This window comes from Colletotrichum lupini, chromosome 1 (genome assembly GCF_023278565.1).
Source record: "Colletotrichum lupini chromosome 1, complete sequence".
NCBI classification, from domain to species: domain Eukaryota; kingdom Fungi; phylum Ascomycota; class Sordariomycetes; order Glomerellales; family Glomerellaceae; genus Colletotrichum; species Colletotrichum lupini.
The window spans coordinates 7,701,297-7,722,345 of NC_064672.1; the positions used below are offsets into that span (position 1 = coordinate 7,701,297).

The 21,049-nt window shown below is 53.8% G+C and overlaps 10 protein-coding genes across 10 annotated transcripts; 5 read left to right on the plus strand and 5 right to left on the minus strand.

The window, feature by feature from the left end:
• Positions 1-452: 452 nt before the first annotated feature.
• On the plus strand, positions 453-992 carry CLUP02_02211 (uncharacterized protein; the record flags this gene model as incomplete). Its single annotated transcript, XM_049281245.1, has 1 exon — positions 453-992. One exon carries the CDS (start codon positions 453-455, stop codon positions 990-992), a length of 540 nt encoding a protein of 179 aa, XP_049137202.1.
• Positions 993-1,581: 589 nt separating this feature from the next.
• On the plus strand, positions 1,582-4,387 carry CLUP02_02212 (UDP-glucose,sterol transferase; the record flags this gene model as incomplete). Its single annotated transcript, XM_049281246.1, has 5 exons — positions 1,582-1,666; positions 1,726-2,395; positions 2,449-3,030; positions 3,086-3,436; positions 3,511-4,387. 5 exons carry the CDS (start codon positions 1,582-1,584, stop codon positions 4,385-4,387), a joined length of 2,565 nt encoding a protein of 854 aa, XP_049137203.1.
• Positions 4,388-7,390: 3,003 nt separating this feature from the next.
• On the plus strand, positions 7,391-8,750 carry CLUP02_02213 (SPFH domain/Band 7 family protein; the record flags this gene model as incomplete). Its single annotated transcript, XM_049281247.1, has 3 exons — positions 7,391-7,751; positions 7,822-8,405; positions 8,457-8,750. The coding sequence occupies 3 exons, from the start codon at positions 7,391-7,393 to the stop codon at positions 8,748-8,750; spliced, it is 1,239 nt and encodes a 412-aa protein (XP_049137204.1).
• A 1,778-nt stretch (positions 8,751-10,528) lies between these two features.
• On the minus strand, positions 10,529-11,152 carry CLUP02_02214 (uncharacterized protein; the record flags this gene model as incomplete). The annotated part of the gene is made up of 1 exon (XM_049281248.1): positions 10,529-11,152. The coding sequence occupies one exon, from the start codon at positions 11,150-11,152 to the stop codon at positions 10,529-10,531; it is 624 nt and encodes a 207-aa protein (XP_049137205.1).
• Positions 11,153-12,087: 935 nt separating this feature from the next.
• On the plus strand, positions 12,088-12,837 carry CLUP02_02215 (uncharacterized protein; the record flags this gene model as incomplete). Its single annotated transcript, XM_049281249.1, has 1 exon — positions 12,088-12,837. The coding sequence occupies one exon, from the start codon at positions 12,088-12,090 to the stop codon at positions 12,835-12,837; it is 750 nt and encodes a 249-aa protein (XP_049137206.1).
• Positions 12,838-13,028: 191 nt separating this feature from the next.
• On the plus strand, positions 13,029-13,899 carry CLUP02_02216 (uncharacterized protein; the record flags this gene model as incomplete). Its single annotated transcript, XM_049281250.1, has 4 exons — positions 13,029-13,250; positions 13,304-13,581; positions 13,690-13,774; positions 13,852-13,899. The coding sequence occupies 4 exons, from the start codon at positions 13,029-13,031 to the stop codon at positions 13,897-13,899; spliced, it is 633 nt and encodes a 210-aa protein (XP_049137207.1).
• A 512-nt stretch (positions 13,900-14,411) lies between these two features.
• CLUP02_02217 (uncharacterized protein) lies at positions 14,412-15,875 on the minus strand (the record flags this gene model as incomplete). Its single annotated transcript, XM_049281251.1, has 4 exons — positions 14,412-14,493; positions 14,755-14,907; positions 15,000-15,456; positions 15,836-15,875. 4 exons carry the CDS (start codon positions 15,873-15,875, stop codon positions 14,412-14,414), a joined length of 732 nt encoding a protein of 243 aa, XP_049137208.1.
• A 563-nt stretch (positions 15,876-16,438) lies between these two features.
• CLUP02_02218 (uncharacterized protein) lies at positions 16,439-16,669 on the minus strand (the record flags this gene model as incomplete). Its single annotated transcript, XM_049281252.1, has 1 exon — positions 16,439-16,669. The coding sequence occupies one exon, from the start codon at positions 16,667-16,669 to the stop codon at positions 16,439-16,441; it is 231 nt and encodes a 76-aa protein (XP_049137209.1).
• An 891-nt stretch (positions 16,670-17,560) lies between these two features.
• Positions 17,561-17,860, minus strand: CLUP02_02219 (uncharacterized protein; the record flags this gene model as incomplete). Its single annotated transcript, XM_049281253.1, has 1 exon — positions 17,561-17,860. The coding sequence occupies one exon, from the start codon at positions 17,858-17,860 to the stop codon at positions 17,561-17,563; it is 300 nt and encodes a 99-aa protein (XP_049137210.1).
• A 1,022-nt stretch (positions 17,861-18,882) lies between these two features.
• Positions 18,883-19,242, minus strand: CLUP02_02220 (uncharacterized protein; the record flags this gene model as incomplete). Its single annotated transcript, XM_049281254.1, has 1 exon — positions 18,883-19,242. One exon carries the CDS (start codon positions 19,240-19,242, stop codon positions 18,883-18,885), a length of 360 nt encoding a protein of 119 aa, XP_049137211.1.
• Between the last annotated feature and the right edge of the window lie 1,807 nt (positions 19,243-21,049).

Consider the following 21,049-nt stretch of genomic DNA (forward strand, 5'->3'; position numbering starts at 1 on the left):
ATCGTATCGAAAACGAGCGAATTTTCGTACAGAATGCGGAAATGTTTTGATTGGCTCATCGCCATGATTCAGGGACGAGCGAGACCCCGCTGACGACTTACACGCACCAAAGCATACAGTAAGGAGTAATTCTGTGACCAGATGACTTTGAGCGGCGGCGTCAAGAAAATTTGCGTCTCTTCTTTTCCCAGACGTCTCAACCAGTGGTGGCCAGGATAAAGATCCATTGACTTTTCGTTCCCCGGAAAGGAGTACCGAAATTCGTCCCTCTTCCTCTTCCTCGCCCTCCATTCTCCAATCCCTACAATCCATCAATCTCCAATTCTTTTCTCCTCTGAGTTCAGACATCTTCCTATCTCGCCTCCTACCAACACATCAATGTCCTAAGACTTTCTCTCCTCTACAAGTGCCTTACAGCTTGTAAACACAGACCCCATACCACGAGCTGAGCCATGAACACAGACTACTGGCAGCTCTCAGGCGCCTTCGGCCTCTGGGTCCGCGCCTGCATCCGAATCCTCCAATTCGTCTTCGCCATCGTCACGATTGGCCTCTATGCCGCCACGCTCGGCTCCTGGAGCACCCTGCCGACAGATAACCTCGAGAGAACGCCCTGGATCTACGCCCTCGTCCCGGCCGTCCTCTCAGCGCTGACATGCGCCTACCACGTCTTCGCGACAGTTACACACGCCGCCTGGTCTGTATGGGACTTCGGGCTGGCCGTCCTCTGGGCCGCGCTGTGCGGTCTGTCTTCTTCCATGGTCGTGGGCGGCGAGAAGAGTATCAACGTTACGGGCGATGTCAAGTCGAGACTTGCTGCGGGTGCTTGGATTGCGGGGATTAGCATGCTGCTGTGGCTTCTGAGCTCTGTTCACGGGTGCGCTTTTTGTTGCGCGTCAAGGAAGATGAAGAGGACGGTGAAGAAGCAGGAATCGGAAGAGGATAAGCTTGAATTGGATGGTCTTCCAAATAGTCAAGAAGAGAATGTCTAGATGGACCGCGGGTAATAGACTCATCTACTTTATACATTCGTATGGCGTTGGGGTTAATGAGCGGATAATGGGTTTTTATTGGGAGAGATACATAGATTTATCGAGTTTGAAAACAAGAGTGCTCGTGAGACTGAGCAAATAATCTTGATTCTGGCAATATCCGGTCTCTCTAGAAAAAAGTCTCGTGGGATGATAACAAGATCCCTTGAGCGACTACAAGAAAATTGACAGAGATTACCATCAGACTTTTCCGAGCAGCAGGGAACACCTCCCTTCGCTCTACGGTCACCCCGAAGCAGCGAGACCAGTTGAGTTTCGGGCCGCTCATTTAGTATCCATGACATTAGATGCCTAGCTAGTAGCTGACGGTAAAACGTAGATCCACTGGCTAACCTGAGAGTAGCCGACTTCCTGACGCGGCCCTACCCAGGAGGCTATGCGGCAAGGTACTAGGTAGATTAACGTATGCTTAAGTCTCTTTATATGTACTTGATCCTGCCCCTCCCTGTCTCCTACTTTATTCCCCACGTCCTCTTTTACTATCCACCTTCAACACCACACAGCTATTCAGCACGTGAAGTACGCAAACATGGAAGGCGAAAAGAGAGAGACATTTGGATCCTCTAGGGAGTCTAAAGCTTCGGCCTTGGGGCTCGAGGACCTCTATCTCGAAGGTAAAGCAGCCCCAAGACCCTGCAATAACCCTAAAACAAACACTCAACGCGGTGAATAGAAGGCGAACCATCCGGCTCAACGCAAGCCGAAGACCAGACACCGCCTGAGTATACACCCCAGTACACACCTCAACGCCAATGGCCAATACCACTCAATATCGTGGTCCAAGTCGTCGGCTCCAGAGGCGACGTGCAGCCCTTCCTCGCCCTCGCCTCCGCCCTTCAGAAAGCAGGCCACCGCGTCCGCATCGCAACGCACCCGCAGTTCTCCTCCTTTGTCCTCGAATCCAACAACTCCGTCCCAGCCTCTGCCTCACCAAACAGGATCGAGTTCTTCCCCGTCGGCGGCGACCCGGCCGATCTCATGGCGTACATGGTCGAGTCACCCTCCCTGATCCCCAAAATGTCGCAGATCCGCGCGGGCATCATCCAGCGGAAGCGCGACATGTACGTCGAGATGCTCGACGGCTTTTGGCGGTCCTGCGTTCACCCTGACCCCCTTTCCAACGTGCCATTTGTTGCTGATGCCATTATTGCCAACCCACCGAGCTTCGCCCACGTGCACTGCGCCCAGGCGCTGGGAATCCCGGTGCATTTGATGTTTACGATGCCGTGGAGCAGTACCAAGGCGTTTCCGCATCCGTTGGCGAATATTGGGTTTTCAAAGGCGGATAAGAAGAGTACGAATCATGCTTCGTATTCTGCTGTTGAGTTTTTGACATGGCAGGGGTGAGATTGTATCTCTTCACAGGCGAGTGGCTATGTTGCTAACGGCAAAACAGCTTGGGAGATCTTGTCAACGCGTGGAGAGTCCAGTCACTTGGCTTGGAACCTGTTCCGTCGACTGAGGGACATCGTATACTGGAAAGTCTGCAAGTCCCATTCACATATTGTTGGTCGCCGTCTCTCGTGCCCAAGCCTAGTGATTGGGGTCCGCACATTGGTATGTTCCACATCAAGAAATCTACCATGAAGAGTCAAGCTAACGATCAGCAACAAGACATTAGTGGCTTCTTCTTCCGCGACCCTGCGCCGTATACACCACCTCCCGACCTCGAAGCCTTTCTCAAGGCCGGCCCACCACCCATATACGTCGGATTCGGAAGTATTGTGGTTGGCGGAATCGAGGGCCTCATGACCATGGTCCTCAGCGCAATCAAGGCGACAGGAGTCAGAGCCATTATCTCGAGAGGCTGGAGCAACTTGACCGGCGAGGAGTCGTACAACGTATTTTACGTGGGCGATTGCCCGCACGAGTGGCTATTCCAGCAAGTCGCCGCTGTCATCCACCACGGCGGCGCCGGTACTACAGCCTGCGGATTGAGATACGGAAAGCCTACAACCATTGTTCCCTTCTTCGGAGAGTGAGTAGAAAACAGGATCACATGGGCCACAATTTCACTAACACTTCCCCCATAGCCAACCCTTCTGGGGCGCCGTCGTGGCAGAAGCTGGCGCAGGACCAGACCCCATCCCCTACCGCTCCCTCACATCGCAAAAGTTAATCCAGGCCATCCAGCTCTGCCTCTCCCTGGACGCCATCCGCTCGGCCAGAAAGCTCGCCGACGCAATGCAGAGGGAGAACGGCGTCCAGGCCGCCGTCGACGCCTTCCATGCCAACTTGCCACAGTCGAAAATGGGCTGCGACTTCTTCTCTGACCAGCCCGCGGCGCTGGTCTACGGGAGGGGTAAGAAACAGGTCAAGATGTGTAGACCCGTCGCGTCCATCTTGGTCAAGAATGGAAAATTGCAGCGGAAGCAGCTCAAGTCGTACGTGGTCAACTCATACACTCGATTCAAGGACCCTCTCCATGACGCTTGTTACTGAAACTGTTTTTTTGCAGATATAGATCGAAACCGACAAACATTGAGAACCAGAGATGGGACCCCCTGACGGCAGTATCGGCAGCCTCCATCTCGACAATTGTCAAAATGGCAGGCGCCACAGCCGACATTATTGTCAAGCCTTTTGAACAATACAAACGTACCAGCGAGTCTGGCGAGAACCTCGAAGAGCAGCAGCAAGTCGAGAACACGCAAAGACACAGCCAAGCGCCCGCGTTCGCCATGTTGCCCCTCCCCGGCGTCGGCGTCCCAGACGGGGCGGCGGCAACCGGAGAGAAAGCTTCCTCGGCCCGGCCGCCGCCATCCAGGGGTAGCCAGGAATCATCCTCCAACGGCGCAAAACCAGGCGCCATGGCAGCCGCAGCAGCCAACGGCGTAGGCAAACTCGCGAGCAACGCGACGAAAGGTCTGCTCGTCGACATACCCCTCGCCGTGACGGAGGGTCTCCGCGCGGTGCCGAACCTGTACGGCGAGCCCGTCCGCAAGCACGACGCCGTCGAGGGTTTCCGCAGCGGCGTCTCGGTGGCGGGCAAGACGTTCTGCCAGGACATGAAGGGCGGGCTGACAGACATCTTTGTGCACACGTACACGGGCAAAAAGGAGCAGGGCGCGCTGGGGGCGGCCAAGGGGCTTGGGAAGGGGGTGGCTAGTCTTGTAACGAAGAGTACTGCTGCGACGTTTGGATTGGTTAGTTACCCGGCGCAGGGGATTTATAGGAGCATCTGGGCTGCGTCGTATGCGGATACGAGGAGGAGTATTGAGGATGAGAAGTTGTTGGAGGGAGATTGGATGGTGTCCATGAGCCCTGGGTGGAAGATGGATCATGCTGCCATTGTGGAGGATTTTGAGGGGATGAAGGGGACTAGAGGGCAGTGATGAATGAGTTTGCCTTGTTGGAATGGTAATAGCTGTCAGCAGAATGGCTGTTTCCTTTTTGCTTGTTTGGATGTGTCTTGTAAGGCGTTGCGGTAGGCATGGGATTAGGGTGGCTCAAAAGTGAACCAGGAACCAGACCGTCATCATCCCGTGATGGATACCCCATATGCTGGCTCTTCTAGAAGAATTCGATAGCTTATTTCATACGGGTTATTTGACCTTGTCTAGGGAATGCGGCTCCTCCACATCTGGGGTAGGTATCATGACCCCAACACAGCCATTGCCACATTGGCTTATACGGGACCGTGGCAGTGATTTACAAAACCATAGTGGCACGGATGATTAGGCACCGCGTATTTGCAGCTTAGTTCCTATGTACTAGGTCGTCAACCTCGTACAAGATGGGAATGACGATGGAATTGCAAGATCGTGGACGAGGGATGCACGGCGGCGCAGGGGTGGCGGAAAAGGAAGGCTTCTGGAAGGATTCGATGGCGGGGCATTCGTGGGTGGCTGAGCTTATCAGGGAATATTCGGAGCAGTAAGATCTACAATTGTTCTCGAAAAAAAAGCTCAGCTATTCCCACATTTGCACAGCAAACGAGACTACGCAGTAAGACGACAAGGATGATGTAGAACGAAATCAGTCAACCATTTAAGCCTTGTGGAGTCTGCGTTCGCCCTGCGGAAGCATGTGACGAAGGTTATGGGTTCAACGTGGAGACGGTTCTCGCCGGGTGCTGGAATCGGTGAGAGTCGGCCAAAGATTGCAGCCGCCAGCGGGTCGCCACCGGAAATTGGTGTTGGTTTGTCGGGATGAAGGCGGAGGATCGGCCGACATTCTGGCCAATCCGGAGGATGATGTCAAGTTGCTCAAATACCCAAGAGATATTGATGCGCGGAAAGGCAGAAATTGAAAGCTCTTGCTCCAAGTTCGCCGGGCGATAAATATTGGCGGGGCAGTGCCGGGTCACGCGTGCCGGAGAGACGCTAGGGCCACTTTCGGAAAGGGTGGAGACATGCGGCCGGCGTGGATTGGCCGATCCGGAGGCTGAGAGTTGTGAATGGCGTTCTGCCCAGAAGCTGGGCGGCGACGGTAGATTGAGTGGAGACGACACCACTTTACCTTACGGAGGACAATGTAAGAATATGCACGAGCGGTTGGAGGCGCATTCTCAAGAGCGGAGTCAATGAAGTCATTCCCTGGTCTCCAAATTCCTCGGACTTTGAGAGAGGCTCTGCGATGAAGGATCCGTTGGTGGGTGATTACCGGCCGCAGGAGCCGTTAGGTAACGGATAAATAGATATCTTGCCTTAGGTAGGTAAAGTAAGCCACTCGCTATGCCATGCAATTATTAACCGAAAGCAGTCGGCGAACAATCACGATGTCTGACTTGAGGGTATAGTATTCGTAGTGTAGGATTCTCCAAATCTCGGCGCTGGGGTACCATGATATCATGCCACTCTGCCATGCCCTCCCTTGGCGGAAGTCGGCACGCGAGAGGACGTTGATTGGCTGTTGTGCATGTTGGGGTGACAGGGCCCCGAATATCATGACACAGAGATGAATGATGTGTGAAACGTTCTCCGTTGGCGTGTGACATTTTGGTCGATAGTTGCAGGCTCAGTGATTCAATTGCCCCTGGCAGACAGACAGCCGCCTGGAGCTTGTCGAGATCAGACGGCGTGTTTGGATGGGATGGTGTGCACTTTTTCTCGGAGAGGTTGGAGAAGTGCAAAGGTGCCAAAACACAACTGCCCGCCCGCCCTGAGCAGTCAGCAATCAACCCCGTGCGCGGCGTGTCTTGGCTGTAGCCAAGGCTGATTGAAGGACGGATTGGGTCCGCCACCGCTCTGCCACCAAGGACGGATCGTTGGGATCGGATCGTGAGGTTTTTTTTTTGTTGCCTAGGCAGCGAAGAATGGAGAGGGCGGAGCAGCGACATTGCCCTCGTGGTAAAGTTTGGAAGCAGTCGGGCGATGACACTTGGTCGATGCGCGCAGTTGAGGTGAAAGTCGCGCTGTTTATCCGGGCAAAAGAGAAGAAACAACCATGTCACTCTGATTGGGGTGTAGGGACCTTGAAGGTAAGACGGCAGACCGGCAGCTTCGCGATTGGGCGCGATATGGAAAGTCAAGCCCTCGCAACGGTGTCGATTCTGCTAGCATTGCGGCTTTTTTTTTTTTTTTTTTTTTGAGGCCGTCCATGACCACGAGATCTTTTCAACATATTGGCTGTCCTGGTGTAGGTACCTAGGTAGGTCAGGTAGGCAAGTGATGATGCGGAATGTGTGCCGAGAAGAAACAGTCAGCAAGATGATTACCTTGGTGCAGGCAGAAAGAACGTCGTGACCGTGAAGGGAAGGAAGCTCAAATTGAGCATGGGCCACCGCATGTTGGAGTTTCGCGGGCAGTGCAGGTGCTCTCCACCATCGGGCACGTTTGCCCCGCATGGCTCCAGCGTTCCTTCCCTGGTGCTCACATCCCTGCCCCGTTCAACAGCCCACGGACGCAGACGGGGCAACCAACTGGAACATGGGGCAGGTACCTCCAGCTTCGTACTTGCACTTTGCGATATCATTGTCACCTTAGTGAGTCTTAAGGGAGGTGCTGCGAGAGCCCTGCTCCACCATTCGGCTCCTGTAGCTTCCTTTTCGCGGTTTGCGACTGCCTCCTCTCCTCTCCCGCCTATCATCGCGCTTGCCGATAGCTCAGTGCCACCACCACCTCAGAAAGAAGGCCCCAAGAAGATGACCCCAAGGAAAGAGCTCCTGGGCACAAACACAGCCCACCCTGTGTCCTCCATGTCCCACGGAATGATTCGACCCTTGCTCTTAGACCCGTCGGGTGTCTATGATCCCTTGGTCTTAGAACTCTTAGTGCAGTCCCCGGTCTTCATTCTCCCCTCGACACATCTCCATTCTGTACCTACCTACCCCAGACGTCGTCTACTTAAGAACCTCTTACCCCCAACCATCACAAATCGTACCTTGGTTAGCACACATGGTTCATCACTCAGAATCTACCTCCGAAGCTTCTGATCATCTAGATACCCGCACTCGACAAGCTTCTTCTTCCAACACATCTGCACGACACCTTCTTCAAGCCAACTCGTCTCGATCGCATTCGCCCACGATGAGCGCCCCGCAACACGAGAGCACTTCCACGGGCAAGGCCCGCGCACCCGATTATGAGGAGCGCAGCGAAACCACGGCCAACGGTGGCGGTCTCGGTCTTGGACAGGGCGGCTTCAAGCCTCACAATGAGATGACGGTCCAGCCTCCCACCAAGGAGGATCTCCAGCGCAGCTACGCCAGAGTTGTCGCCGAAGATGCCAACCCCAAGGGTTGGTACGGAACCATGAGTAAGTCTGATCCTTGCATCCGCCTCACCTCCAAGCCTATCGCAAACCACTGACACAACATTACCACCAGTCAACACCTTCGGTGCCTGCATTGGTACTCTTGGTGCCATCCCCTGCTGCATCGTCTGCCCGAACCCTTACAAGAACGTGAACCAGGGTAATGTCGGTCTCGTCACCAAGTTTGGCAAATTCTACAAGGCCGTCGACCCTGGTCTTGTCAAGGTCAACCCTCTCAGCGAGAAGCTCATTCAGGTCGACGTCAAGATTCAAATGGCAGAGGTTCCCCAGCAGACTTGCATGACCAAGGACAACGTCACCCTGCACCTCACCTCTGTCATCTACTACCACATTGTCGCACCTCACAGAGCCGCCTTCGGTATCTCCAACGTGCGCCAGGCTCTGATGGAGCGAACCCAGACCACTCTCCGCCACGTCGTCGGTGCCCGCATTCTCCAGGATGTTATTGAGCGTCGTGAGGAGATTGCCCAGTCCATTGGCGAGATCATCGAGGATGTCGCTGCCGGATGGGGTGTTCAGGTCGAGAGCATGCTCATCAAGGACATCATCTTCAGCCAAGAGTTGCAGGAGTCGCTGTCCATGGCCGCCCAGAGCAAGCGTATTGGTGAGAGCAAGATCATCGCAGCCAAGGCTGAGGTACGCATCCTAAATCTCACATGATTACATTTCATCACTAACACAATCTAGGTCGAATCTGCCAAGCTCATGCGCCAGGCTGCCGACATTCTGTCGTCTGCCCCTGCCATGCAGATCCGCTACCTCGAAGCCATGCAGGCGATGGCCAAGTCTTCCAACAGCAAGGTCATCTTCCTGCCTGGTCCTGGCCAGACCATGCCCAACATTCAGCAGTCGCTCAGCGGCAACAACCAAGCGGGCGAGTCGAGCGGTGCCAACCACGGCACTGGCGACTTCAACGACTTTGGAGGTCAGGATTCCGGCTTTCAGCAAGCCATTAACTCTCGTGTCATCGAAAACATTTGAGTTCGCACCGAGTGCTGACTTGAGGTCTCGTGTGGGGGAATAGCTTGGTCACACTAAAGCCGACCCCTTTACGGCTGTCACCAATTACGCTTTTATTCTCTTGCTGCGACGTCAATACCCCTTCGTTTCACGATACTCCGACACGATTGATTTTTCAAATACCCCTTTGCGACGATTAATTCCATATAACGAAGTAGAAAAAACCAGAAAAAAACATGTACTTGTAGCACGCGGGAGAGATGTGGGGTAAGGATGGACAGAGGCCTGCCGGGAGATGATAGCTCAAATCGGCATGATCACGTTGGACGGGCTTTGCAGTATACCCATTTCATTCGCTTGAAATTTGACTCGGAGGACGTAATCATAATGGTACTGAAATTGAATACGAATCTCTACCTTGATTTACTTTGCTGCACATTTCGAAGTTGTGTCTTTGTTTATCCTGTTGCATGCACGGACTTCTGTAAGATCAGCTTCATATCGCACATTTGAAATCAGCGCAATTTTCAATGAGTCCATATTGCCATGTGCCATCAAATCTACAGAATTGAGCTCGCAAGAAACTGGAAATTGACGGCCTGAAGCTGCCTTGAGGATATAGCGAGAACCAATGCGTTCAACTCCTGGTTGCCTAGCCAATGATGTGCATCAGCGAATCCAAGAGTCAGTCGACTTATATACTGACAAGGAAGGTCGGTATCAAGAGAGAGTAGCGGAAAAAGATGAATAACCGCCCCTCAGTCTGTGGCTGATTCTCGGACCACGGCCGATTTTAAACGTGTAGGCGGGATCAGCTGAAGCGGTGGCATGGAAAAAGCATTTTGGAGGCTTGGTGGACGAAAGGGGCTGAACCTCGAATCTCGAGTCGTTGGGCCAGTTGGTTTAATCGATGACGGAAATGGGAGTGATTCGGAATGAGGTAGGGAGAGCTGGGCAGGAGGATGGGTCGGAGCATTGATCGAATAGAGTGGGATGGGATGAGAATGAGAATGGGAAGGGGTGGGTGATGTGCATGGGGCGAAAACTGAGAGATGACGGGGTATTCGTGGGCGAACGTGAGGGGCTGCGTGACATGAGATGAAGAATGAATATGAGTAGGTTAGCAGCCTGCTATGAATGACAGCAGAACGCATCACGCCAACAAAGAACACCTCTATACCTCCCCACGCAGCATCCTCTACAAGATGCTAGACGCACGCTGAAGCAGTCTCAGAATAAGTCGTCGACATTTTTTCATATGTTTTCTTTTATTTTAGCACTAACGGGGTCTAGGAAGCAGTCTATTATGAATGGTCCAAAGTAGTGCTTCTGGGAGACAAATCAACTTGAGTAGGAACAGCCTGAAGAGTTTCTCTATGATAAGGCAGAGTGATATCATGGCCTGTAACCAAAACAGAATACTGTCGGCTGCTTAGATAGTGTTGTAATAAGTTGTCGAACTACGTTGACATGTCTTGACTACTGGTCACTGATGGTGGCTGGGGTAGCAATCTATTTGGAACGATGGCTTTGGGAGAGAATGGATGCTTTCATTACCTATCAGAACTTTGTCAGATTCACTTCTTGACACTTTTACACAAAGATTGATAAGTGCCTGAAGAGTTTGGACCAAGAAATTTATAGTACACTACTATACAGCTGCGAGCTTACTTGTTTGTTATTGTGATGGGTTCTATATGAAAGAATAGATGCTCAGCCTAGATATTATATCATTACTATACAAACTCAAATCAAAGACACGCCTGAACCGGGCAACGTAATATCCAAGCACACAACACTCACGCCTCCTTCCAGGGCAACGCAATCTCAACAGGCAACATATCCTTCTCCACCATGCCAACCAACTCCTTGGCCTCCAAGCCCTTCAGTGCGCCCATAACCTCCTCATACCCAGCGGCACTCAACCCTTCCTTGCGATCGCAGTAGATATCAACACCCTCCTTGGTAAACACCGTCGGCGCAAACCACGTAACAGCCCACCTCTCCACCTCCCCACTGCCTTCGATCTTCCTCTCCCCCCATCCGAGAACCTCCCAATGACTGCCGACAAAGAACAGCCACCCTTTCCCCCTCCAGTCCCAGACGGAAGTATCCCCGACGGCGCAGGCAGTATCGACGCCCTTTACGGATTTGACGGCCGTGGAGGGGTGAGGCGTCTTGTTGGACTCGTACTCGACGAGGTCGTCTATACGGGCTGTGCCGTGTGGTTTCGGGGCCATGGAGGCGTAGGAGATGCGGACGTTGCGGGCGTCGCGCCACATTGCGAGGGTGGAGTGGGTTACGGACCAGGTGCGGAGGAGCCATTCGAGGGGCGGGGCTGAGAAGGTTGATGGTGATGGGGAGGAGGCGGTTGTGTATTTTGAGGGGGAGCGGAGGGTGACTGTTGTTGGTGGGGACGCCATGGTGCTCTGTATCTATTGCAAAGATGTTGAGGTGGATGTCGTGGAGGTTGAAGTTGTGCTTCGGAGCTTGTGTGGAGCTTCGTGGGATTGTCGCTGTTGACAACACTGTCAGGAGGTGGTACCCCGTAAGATGTCGCGTTTTAGAGCTCGGGTATTCACGCGCGACTGCGATTCGAAGTGGTGCCGCTATATTCGGTGTCTCTACGGAAGAGGTTGTCGTTGTCAAAATATTGGAATGAAGTTGAAAGACAAGCGCAAACCATGGCCCCAAGCTCCGGGATCCGCGCCAGGGGTACGGAGTACGTCGCGTTTCAAATGATGTCAGCGTCTCAGCGGCCCGACGATTGAGACTCGAGCATTTCCCCCTTCCTCTCCAATTCTGTGCCTTAGAGAGGGAGTAGGTACTGGTATTAACTATGCACTCATCACACAATGCATTTGATTCGCAAATGAATTATTACTTTTCATTCGCCCATATCTACAGCCGCAAATACCCCAACATGTCGTCCGTCATTCTTTTATCGACGACATGCCATTCAAAAACCCTGAAACTTAAGTCTGGAGCCCCCAAGTTATTTCCCTACCTAGCTAAGGTACATTATGCCCCGGTCCCACGAGGCTGTAATTAAGCGGGCTAGTGCCGGACAAGGGTCTTAATTCGACATTTTTTCTCCCTCTTTCTTCCCTCCCCTTTCTCTGAGAAAAGTTCACGGCTCTTCCCGCGCCCAAAGCTCCTTTTCTGTTCCTCTTTGGCTGACTGCCTTTTTCCCTCCCCACACCGCCCAGAGCTGTTTGTTTCCTGCAGGAAGCTGGCCTACTTTATCCATACCAACATCTCTTTTCCAACGCCATCGCCCATACTTCGCCCGCAGCGAACACCCTTTCGCAACGACGCCCCAACCGACCCCGTGTGACCAACTTCCTCACCGCCTACAATGGACGAAGACGACTCCCTCGCAATCGACCCCGAGATGGCAGCCTTCATGGGCTTCGCCTCCTTCGGGACCCAACCCGCCGCCAAGAAGCGCAAATACAACCACCGCACCGACGCCGTCTCCTCCGCGACCGGCGCGAACCAGACCGCACTCGCCCCTCGCGCTCCACGCCCCGCTCCGTCGTCGACAACGACCGAGGATGCTGCTGCGCCCGCCGCCAACGCCGATGAGATAGACCTCGACGATGATGACGAAGACGATAGCAACGCCGCCGGCGCTGGTGCTGCCGCCGGAGAAGACGTGGACGCAGAGGAAGGCGGCGCCAATCTCTACTCAGACCCGACCGTCGCCCCGGCCCTTGCCCACGCGCAAGGTCTGATAGACGAACTCGCCAACCGAGGTGCGGCAGTAGATGACGGAGCCTCGGCACCGCAGGCACAGAGCACAACCTACTCTCTTCCAACATCATCGGCCCTACCTCAACGGCCCGACGCGTCGTGGGGTAAGGAAATGGGAACCGCTCCGACGACGATGCCGACGAGGGAACGCCCCGAGCAGTACCAGCACCAGCACCAGCGTGGTGGTCGCGGGGGTTACCAGCAGCAACAAAGGAATGATGGCAAGCCTTGGTGGGAGGGCTACTACGACCCTGCGTCGAATGAGAACCCATGGGAGAGGCTCGAGAAGAAGGCTGGGGTTCTGTCCAAGGGGACTTGGGTGGCGAGGGGTATCCAAGCTCAGAAGGCTTGATTGAACGTCGACGGACTATCAATGTTCAATGTGGCATGGGTTGGCACCTGAGTGTTGTGTGGACCAGTACCCAGTGTGTGGTCAACATATATCGATATGCTTACCTCACCTTCACCTGAATGCCTTCTCAACCATGCGACTTGGCATATCGACATACGACTCACCGACTACCTCACCGATCACGTCACGTGATGTCCCTATCCGTGTGGGACATAGGCCAGGGGGAAAATATCATGGCCCATCCATCACCTGATATATCACTGGATATATGGGACCCCCCAGACTTGGCCAAGGCCTGGGGGGTCCTTTACGGTGGCATTACGGAGACCCTGGCATCACAACGGTATTGTTACGGTGGACATATCGTGGACCAGCAGCCCGGCAAAGGGCTACCACAACCGAACAAGAAGAGAGTATGATATGACTACGAATCCCGAGACGGAGAAATACCCTGTCGTCGCTACAGAACCACCGAGAGGGTCAGAGGAACATGACCCACGTCCAGCTCCCCGTCGCTATCCTTCCCGAAAGAGCAATATCCCACCGCCCCGAAGAGGACAAGCGCCTCCAAACAGATTGCCAACAATTTTGTACCGTACCCTCATCTTGGGCCTGGTCTCCTTGTCTCCCGTCCCCTCCCTCCCGGTCTCCACCGAGCCATTCTACCGGCCTAGAGACCCTTCCAACAACTACTGCAGCCCCCGGGCTACTTGGCCCTGGCCCCGTTGCCCTCGAAAGGAGGGGGTGAGGTGTACTTTTAACAACATAGCCGCCCCAAATCATTTTCCCATTCATCCAATCATGTCTCATAATCATGTCGTGCAACAAAAACATCCCCCCCTCTCTCTCAAGGCGAAAGGTGAAAAGAAGGTCGGTCGGAACCCCACAGCAGCCCTACGTCTGCCAAATCTGGGGGAAAACTGCCCAGGGCATGTACGTGTGTGTGGAGGTTTACCGGGCGCTTGGGAATGATATTTCCCCATTCAACCCACTCCTCACTCGACCCTGCTCCAGCTCGCAGCTCGCATGTCCGCCGCCCTGCCCGTCGCAAAAGCAGCGTGAGATGGGCGGCTAGGCGGGCCCCCCCATGCTCGCCCCGCGCCGTGCCGCTGCGCGTCAAGCCGTCCCGGCTGTCAGGTTCGCCTAGGGCCCCTGTCTCCTCTCTTACCCTCCCATGCTTGCCAGCCCAATATGTACCCAAGAAAAAAATAGTGGTAAGTAAACAAGCGGAGATGGAGGGAGGCGTGCGCTCATCCAAAGAAAATCAAATGCAAAGTAAATCTCCGGGAATCTGGTATCTTCGTTCCTGCAGTTTTGTCGGCAGGGATGTATGTATGTCGTGCGTTTTTGTGTGGTGTGGTGGTAGTGGTAGTAGCAATGGTGGTGGTGGTGACGACGGCAGGCTGAAACTTTTTTCTTTTGGTCGCAGTTGAAAATGGCACGCTGGAAAAAAACAAGGCTGCAAAAGAAGGAGAAGCTCGCCGCTTGCTTTCAACGTCGTCGGTGTCGCGCGGCTGAGAAGCTTTCGCAACTCAAATCCGCAGCAAACCGCCTACAACACCAGAGGAAATTCTCTAGTACTCGGGCGACGGATAGCGAGCGCGGGCCTTGCTGTACTCCTTGGTGTGCTTGCGAGAAGTCTTGCTCTTGAGCGATCTGCACAAAAAGAGGTCCGCGTGTTAGCCGCAATGTCTCAGATCTCGCAGATTTTACCCCCCGAAAGATTTCCTTTTCCGACGCCCAATGTTGCAGTCGCGCAGTTCAATCGGGCCAGCAATCCGGTTCAGTTATTTCCCCACTGGTTCGCGGGGGAAACTTCTGGGATCGCATACTGCAGTACTGCAGAATTTGTCTCTCCTTTGAATTTTTTCCGGAGTCCCGGAAGAGGCAATGGAGAGAGAAAAGGGTGCAACTTACGAGACTTTCTTCTGCGTCCACTCGAGGTCCGCGCGCACGTCCTGAGCGTCGCGGTAACCCTCGTTGAAGCGCTCGCGCGTCTTTGCGAGACGAGCTTGTGCCTTCTTTTGCAGCTCCAGCAGCTCACGGTGCTTTGCGTTGAGCTTTCCGGATCTATTTTTTGCATTCCACTTCGTTAGCCTCCTTGTTCTGTCTCGCCGCCGCATATGGGATGCGCCGCACGCCACACGGAGGAAACAACTTACGTTTGCGCCTGGACCGCAATGTTGCGGTCAAGAGGGATGGGGTCAAAGGTCTGGGCGAAGCGGTCCTGCATGTAGTCGTTGAAGTCGACACCGCTGGCCGAGTGGTGGGTGCTCTCGTAGTCGCCGCTGTTGCTTCCGGCGTAGCTGGAGTTGGCCACCGAGTAGCCGCCAGAGTAGCCGCTGTTGCTGTATGATGGACCGGTGCCTGAGCTGACGGACTCATCTGTCTCTGGAGGCGATACAGAGTAGGTGCTGCTGTAGCTTGGGTAGTGTTGGCCCTTGTGGGAGGGGACGGGCAAAGGGAGGGTGTAGTGGGAGTTGTAGTGGGAAGACATGATGGGCGCAGGAGGAGGTGGAGGCCGGCAGTTGACGATAGAGGCGTGACGTGTACTTTGTGTACGATGTGAAGCAAACAAGGGATGACTAAGTCCAAGTGTCGACTGGGGATGGCGGCACTCTGTGAGACAGAGTCAAGTGTGCAAGGAAGTTGCTTGTTGGGCAAAGAAGAGAACTTGGAGAAAGCTATATGGAAGCTTCAAGATAGTCCAGGAATCTGATGATGAGAAAGGAAGAAGAAGTGAATAAAATCAAGCCGCTCAAGTTGTGCCCTTTTATACTTTTCCGAAACCCTCCTCGGACTCCATATTCTTCGTCTGTTTGGAAGGGGGATAAGACATCAAGCCTCGATTCGTCCGATGACAAGCCGTGGCTTCATCATTAACCGGGTCTCCTTCCGCGGAAGGGGGAACAGACGGAATGGTCCAAGGGCATGAGGTGATGGGATGATCAGAGAAAGAGAGAGAGCGGCCAAAAGGGTCGCAGACAACAACGTCCACCATGGACATGGACATGGACATTGACATTGACAAGGACCATGATGAGCGGCAGCCGGTCGACCTGCCTGGGCCTGGTCTAGCCTGTGCGTTAGCGACAGGGAAGTGGCATAGACTAAACCCTGTCTTCACCCGCAACGCTTGTTGATGTGGATATATGGGCCGTGGAGAAAGAGAGGAGACAAAAGTGAAAAAAGAAGAGAGAGATATCCAACGACGATGAGGCGTTTGGACGTTGAGGGTGTGGGCATTGGAAGGGGTGGCAGCCGGACGGTGGTGGGAGGGTGATGGACAGAGCCATTGGCCAACCAAGGAGAAGCAGGAAAAGCAGATTGCTACTACGTCTGCATGCCGCGTTTCCTATTTCTCAAGAGGAAAGTAAAAATGATGGGAAAAAACGCGGCAAGTATCAGAGGCAAAGACGAGGACTGAGAGAGGGAGCAAGGGAGCAAGAGGTGTCTGCATATGCCGAGGGAGGCGACTATCACAAGTGGGATTGGTGGAGATAGTCCACGATGGGGTGGATGGGGGTGGGCAGACCGGAACGGGTAAAGGATCTAATATCTCTGAGAGTCTGTGGAATATCCAGACGAAAGATGCCAAATACTATGGTAGCCAGGGTCGATACTTGCGGAGAGACGAAAGGAGAGAACAGTCCGCTAAACTCAAGGGGGCACGGACTTGGCCGACGCAGGTTGGCAAAAGAGCAGGATGGGAGGGCAAAAAAGACGAGACAAGACAAGACACACGGAGAAGAATGTAGGTATGTGGGTTCAAGCAAAGGCAGCAGAGAGAAAAAACGATGCATGTCGTGTAAAACGGCGAACCAAGAGACATGCAGTTCCAGGCATTGCCGAACCACCCACCTGATGACAAGGGAGGTACAACCTCGAAAGTATTTCCGCACTACCTTACTCATTTTTACCGACTACAGGCAAGGATGGAATGGCTGCAACCTGCAAGCCAGGGGCATGGGGCTCTGTGGGCAGGGACGGACGTCTTCAGTCCACGTCCATGGCGTGGAGGGTTCCTTCATCAACCTTGGGCTGTGTGGTTTGTGGTTGCTCGGGGTGGCTCCCCCCCTCCCTTCCGTCCACGCCCGTGCGGTGTCAAGAAGGATAGAAGGTGCTTTAGCTCCAAAAGGGGCCGAGGCGTGGGAAAGAAGGTGTGGGTGTAAGAGGTGTGTGTAGAATCTAGAAGTGTACCTACGTAGAAGAGTCCGGAAGGCAAACGGGACGTTGGTTATGGGCAGTCACACACCCCTCCCCCCGGGAATCCAACGACGACGTCTCCTTCTGGCGAACAGGACACACGCCGTGGCCGTAGATGGGAGGTAAAAAAAAAAAAGGGACGTATGACGGAGGGCCATGCGGGTCGTATGTGTTATATCGACCCAGTCAGACGCAAGCCGGACCGGCCTTTCAACCGTCCGGAGAGGGGCTACAGTATGGTTCTGATTCGTGACGGAAGCGGTGTCGAGGGGGAAAAGAGAAGGAGGAAGAGGAGGGCGGTAAAACGGATACACGCCAGAGATGGAGACGAAGGCAACTTGGGGCAAGTTGAACGATGGGCAGACGTCAGGACGATTAGGGAAAGCCGGGTCTATGGGGAAACGAGACAGGGCCCGCCGTTGATCGAAACTCTGATCCAACGAGTGTGCCGGGCTAACGAGGGTGAGGATGGGTTGGGATGAAAGGGGATAGGCCAGGTTAGGGTGAATATCAAGAGCTAAGAAGTTTGGATAGGGCAGGGCAGGGCGGGATGTAGAGAGCAGGCCAGCAAAAGATTGGGAGACGAGACCAGAATGGAATGGGAATGTAACGGGGCAAAGACCGGCCGAGGGGCAGGAAGAGGGGACACTTCTCCTCTTCCGTTTGCTGTTCGTTCGCAATTGCGAACGAACCTGGCGTTCCTCGAGGTATCTCTCAACCCGAGGTATATCGTCCTGATGTTGAGACGTCTTAACAACACCACGATGCAATGCTCAGGCACAGCGGTACAATACAACGTATGGACAATGCGATACATGTACCGAGCATGCAGGCCAAGCAACTTCTCGACGACTTTGAATCAAAAGCAGCGTGGGATTGTCCACTCCCACGCAGCTCGTGTCGTCGCCTCGTTGGACTGCGGGAGCCACCTTCTTGATAGAACCGGGGACGGGTGTGGACTGCGGGATAAAGAAGTGCCCCCCAAATGCTGATCGTTTCTTAGGCAAAGAAGTATCTGTAGGTACTATAGTCTCTTGAAACGGTCATGTTGCCGTTTTCCAATGTGCGAATGCGACTGGAGAGCAATGGAAGGTATTCGTTCTGTGATTTAACCCTGGCGTCAGGTCAGGCAGAAGTGCAGTAGATTCGGGCATTTTATGTGGTGATGCGTTGTCAAGATGGGAGCCCCCCAGGATATAATATTTTTCTGGTTTATTTCATTTTAATTGTTATTTTTATTTATTTTATTTTGTTGTACCTCATCCCCTCCCCTGCAAGTACCTTTTCCCCTTTTCGACTTCAACTTAGTTCATTCCGGCTTTTTATCATTGGTCGGGACTTCTCGTCGCTCTCATTGGGTTTCTCAGAGTCCTTTTGCTGCCCTCTCCCGAGTCTTCCCCTCCCAATCTCTCCCACACCGTCTACTTTTCCCGCTTCTGATTGACTCGAATCATTGCCATTTTTCAGAGTTTCGATTGGTGCAAAAGGACGGACGACTTCCAGAATCTACCTGAACTGGATACCTCTCCAGGGCTCCGGCAGGGCTCATCATCAACCCCTGTAATCCCACCCTATGACCCTGGCACGCCTGGCTCCGTCCAAGATGCACTCAAAGATGCAGAGTCTAGAGACGTTTTGACGGGGGGGTGTGAGGGGCAGCAACCGGTCGGCTTAAATCGACATGTTTCCACAATGTTCCATTGGCGATGAATGAATGTTGAAAAGCGGCGCCGACTCAAGTGCGAATTCGCCCCCGCCGAACTTCCATCACCGATGCGAGGATTCCCTCTTCCCTTCTCCCATCTATCTGGCTTTGTCTCTTTGCGTGTTTTCCTCTCCTCAGGCCTCCTCAAGGGTGGGGGTGTGAGTGCATCTACGAGAGGCCCCCATCATACGCAGGAGCAGCAGCAGCAGCAGCAGCAGCATGTATGTGAGGCATGTATGTATGCGCAAAGGCGGAGCTTCCTCTACGAGGTGCATCGCATGTGATCTCTGGAAACGAAATTGCGTTTCTCGAGAATACAAGGCATCTTCTTTTGAGAAGAATGTATGTTGTGCTTTGCTTTGCGTTGCTTGCGCGTTGCGTTGGGAAGTGTAAGAACGCGGGCAACCTGGGCAGATCTTACACCCGCAGTTCCAAGAGCGGCGGTGTAAGTGAGTGGCCTTCCCCCCTCCCCCTCCCAAGTTTTCCGTCGTCATCGTCAGCCGGTAACGGTTGACAAAGTAGGTTCCAATTTGCACCCAAATAGTCGAGTGAGCCGAGAGAGTATCTGGACTAGCACCGAGAAGTGAGAGTGAGTGAGAGGCAGCCCAAAGTCGACCTTATACGCAAAGGTACCCAAAGAGACCCCAAAACAGCCCAATCGAAAGGGACGCTTCATCATCATCAAACCCAACGACGTACGAAAGCCTACCTGCACTCCTGTCTGCCTAATATCAAGAGTTGCAGAAGGGAAAAGAGTGCAATTAAATGACGGCGCGCCCTTTTCCGATCTGATCTAGCGGCGCATTGGCTTCGCGTCACCCCATTGCCTGAGCATGCGTCTTGCTGCTGTGGGCATCTCTTCATCTTCTTTTTTCTGCTGCCCGTGTGGATCTGCAAATTCCGTGCGCCGTGTGCTACGATACGCCGTAGATTTAGATGGGGGGGGGGGGGGGTTACGGATAGGTCCCCTCCAACATTGATGGCTTTTGTCTGATTTTCTCTTCGGGTATTTCCTAGGAATCGGCAAACTGGGTTCCATGTACCGGGGGTGGAACCTCAAATGCAACGATGATGATGAGCATGGCAAGGCAGCCAACAAGGCATTCCTGTTTACCTGGCTACATGATACACAGGATACCTGTTTTCAAACCCATTGGTGTCCGAGTATCAAGTATCTGACCCCCTCGATGTGAATTCGGTTCTCACTCGCCTCCCGTGTGAGTGGGATCGTCAGGTTGAACTCTGAAGACATGCAATGCCGTACGGCGCGCGGGGGTTTGATGCGGGCGTGACAGACGGACAAAGGCCACTGCTCACTGAGTGATCAATTCAGTTCCGGTCCATGAACCCGCTCAACGCAAACGGGTTGCCGTGATCCATGGCATGACCAACTGTTTCCCTCCCCCTCCCCATCTTCACAACCCACGGTTCGCCGGGCTGCCTCTTCGTCCCTCCTCGACACCGGCAAGGACCCGAGATGCCCCACGCAAGGTGTCCCCCGGATGACGAACGGCGTTCTGGAATACCCCGAGCGGTGGTTTGTGAATGGAGGGGGATACGGGCTTGCATGAGAGAGATGCCCCCTTTTGCCGGGGATTACCCCGGGAGCCATCTGACGTTTGAACTTACCGCATGGCAGAAGAAAAAAGAAAAATGGAAAGAAAATCGTAGCATACTGGCGCGCGAGCAGAAAATTTTCTGGTTTGAGGGACGAAGGGAGGTCCATGGCTTGCCCGGGTCTCGAGCCGGAGCCGGACCAGGAGGTCCAGGATTTTTCTTGGTGCGGAATGTGTCAATGGGGGGGAAAGGAGGGGGAGGGGCAATGAATGGCTTGTGTCTATCTATCTATACGCAGGCACGCACTCCAACGGCACTCCCATGAGTCCCATCCAGACAGGCACACCTCAGACAGCTTGCTCGCCAAAATACCTAGAGACTTTGAGAAGCCGGCACGTCCTCGACGACGACCATTCTCGAACTCGACTAGCCGGCTAGTGTTGCAGTAGGGACTTTGAATGACAGTCATGGCGCCAATAGTCACATTGGGGCGGTAGTCGCAAAGGTTAAGGCAATGATGTATGAGCCATCCAGGCCAGGCTAGGTAGTCTACCTACCCCAGTCCCAGCAAGGGTCAGGAAATGTGAGGTATCGCCCATAGGTCGAGATCTCATCTGGTGATGGACACGGGGGCTTTGGGGTTTGCATGGGGAGACGAGAGTGTAAGGGAGCCAATGCTTCGGTTATGAGGCTCGAACCCCCTCCATCCTCCGTCTGGTGTACGCCACCAAAAAGGTTTCTGAG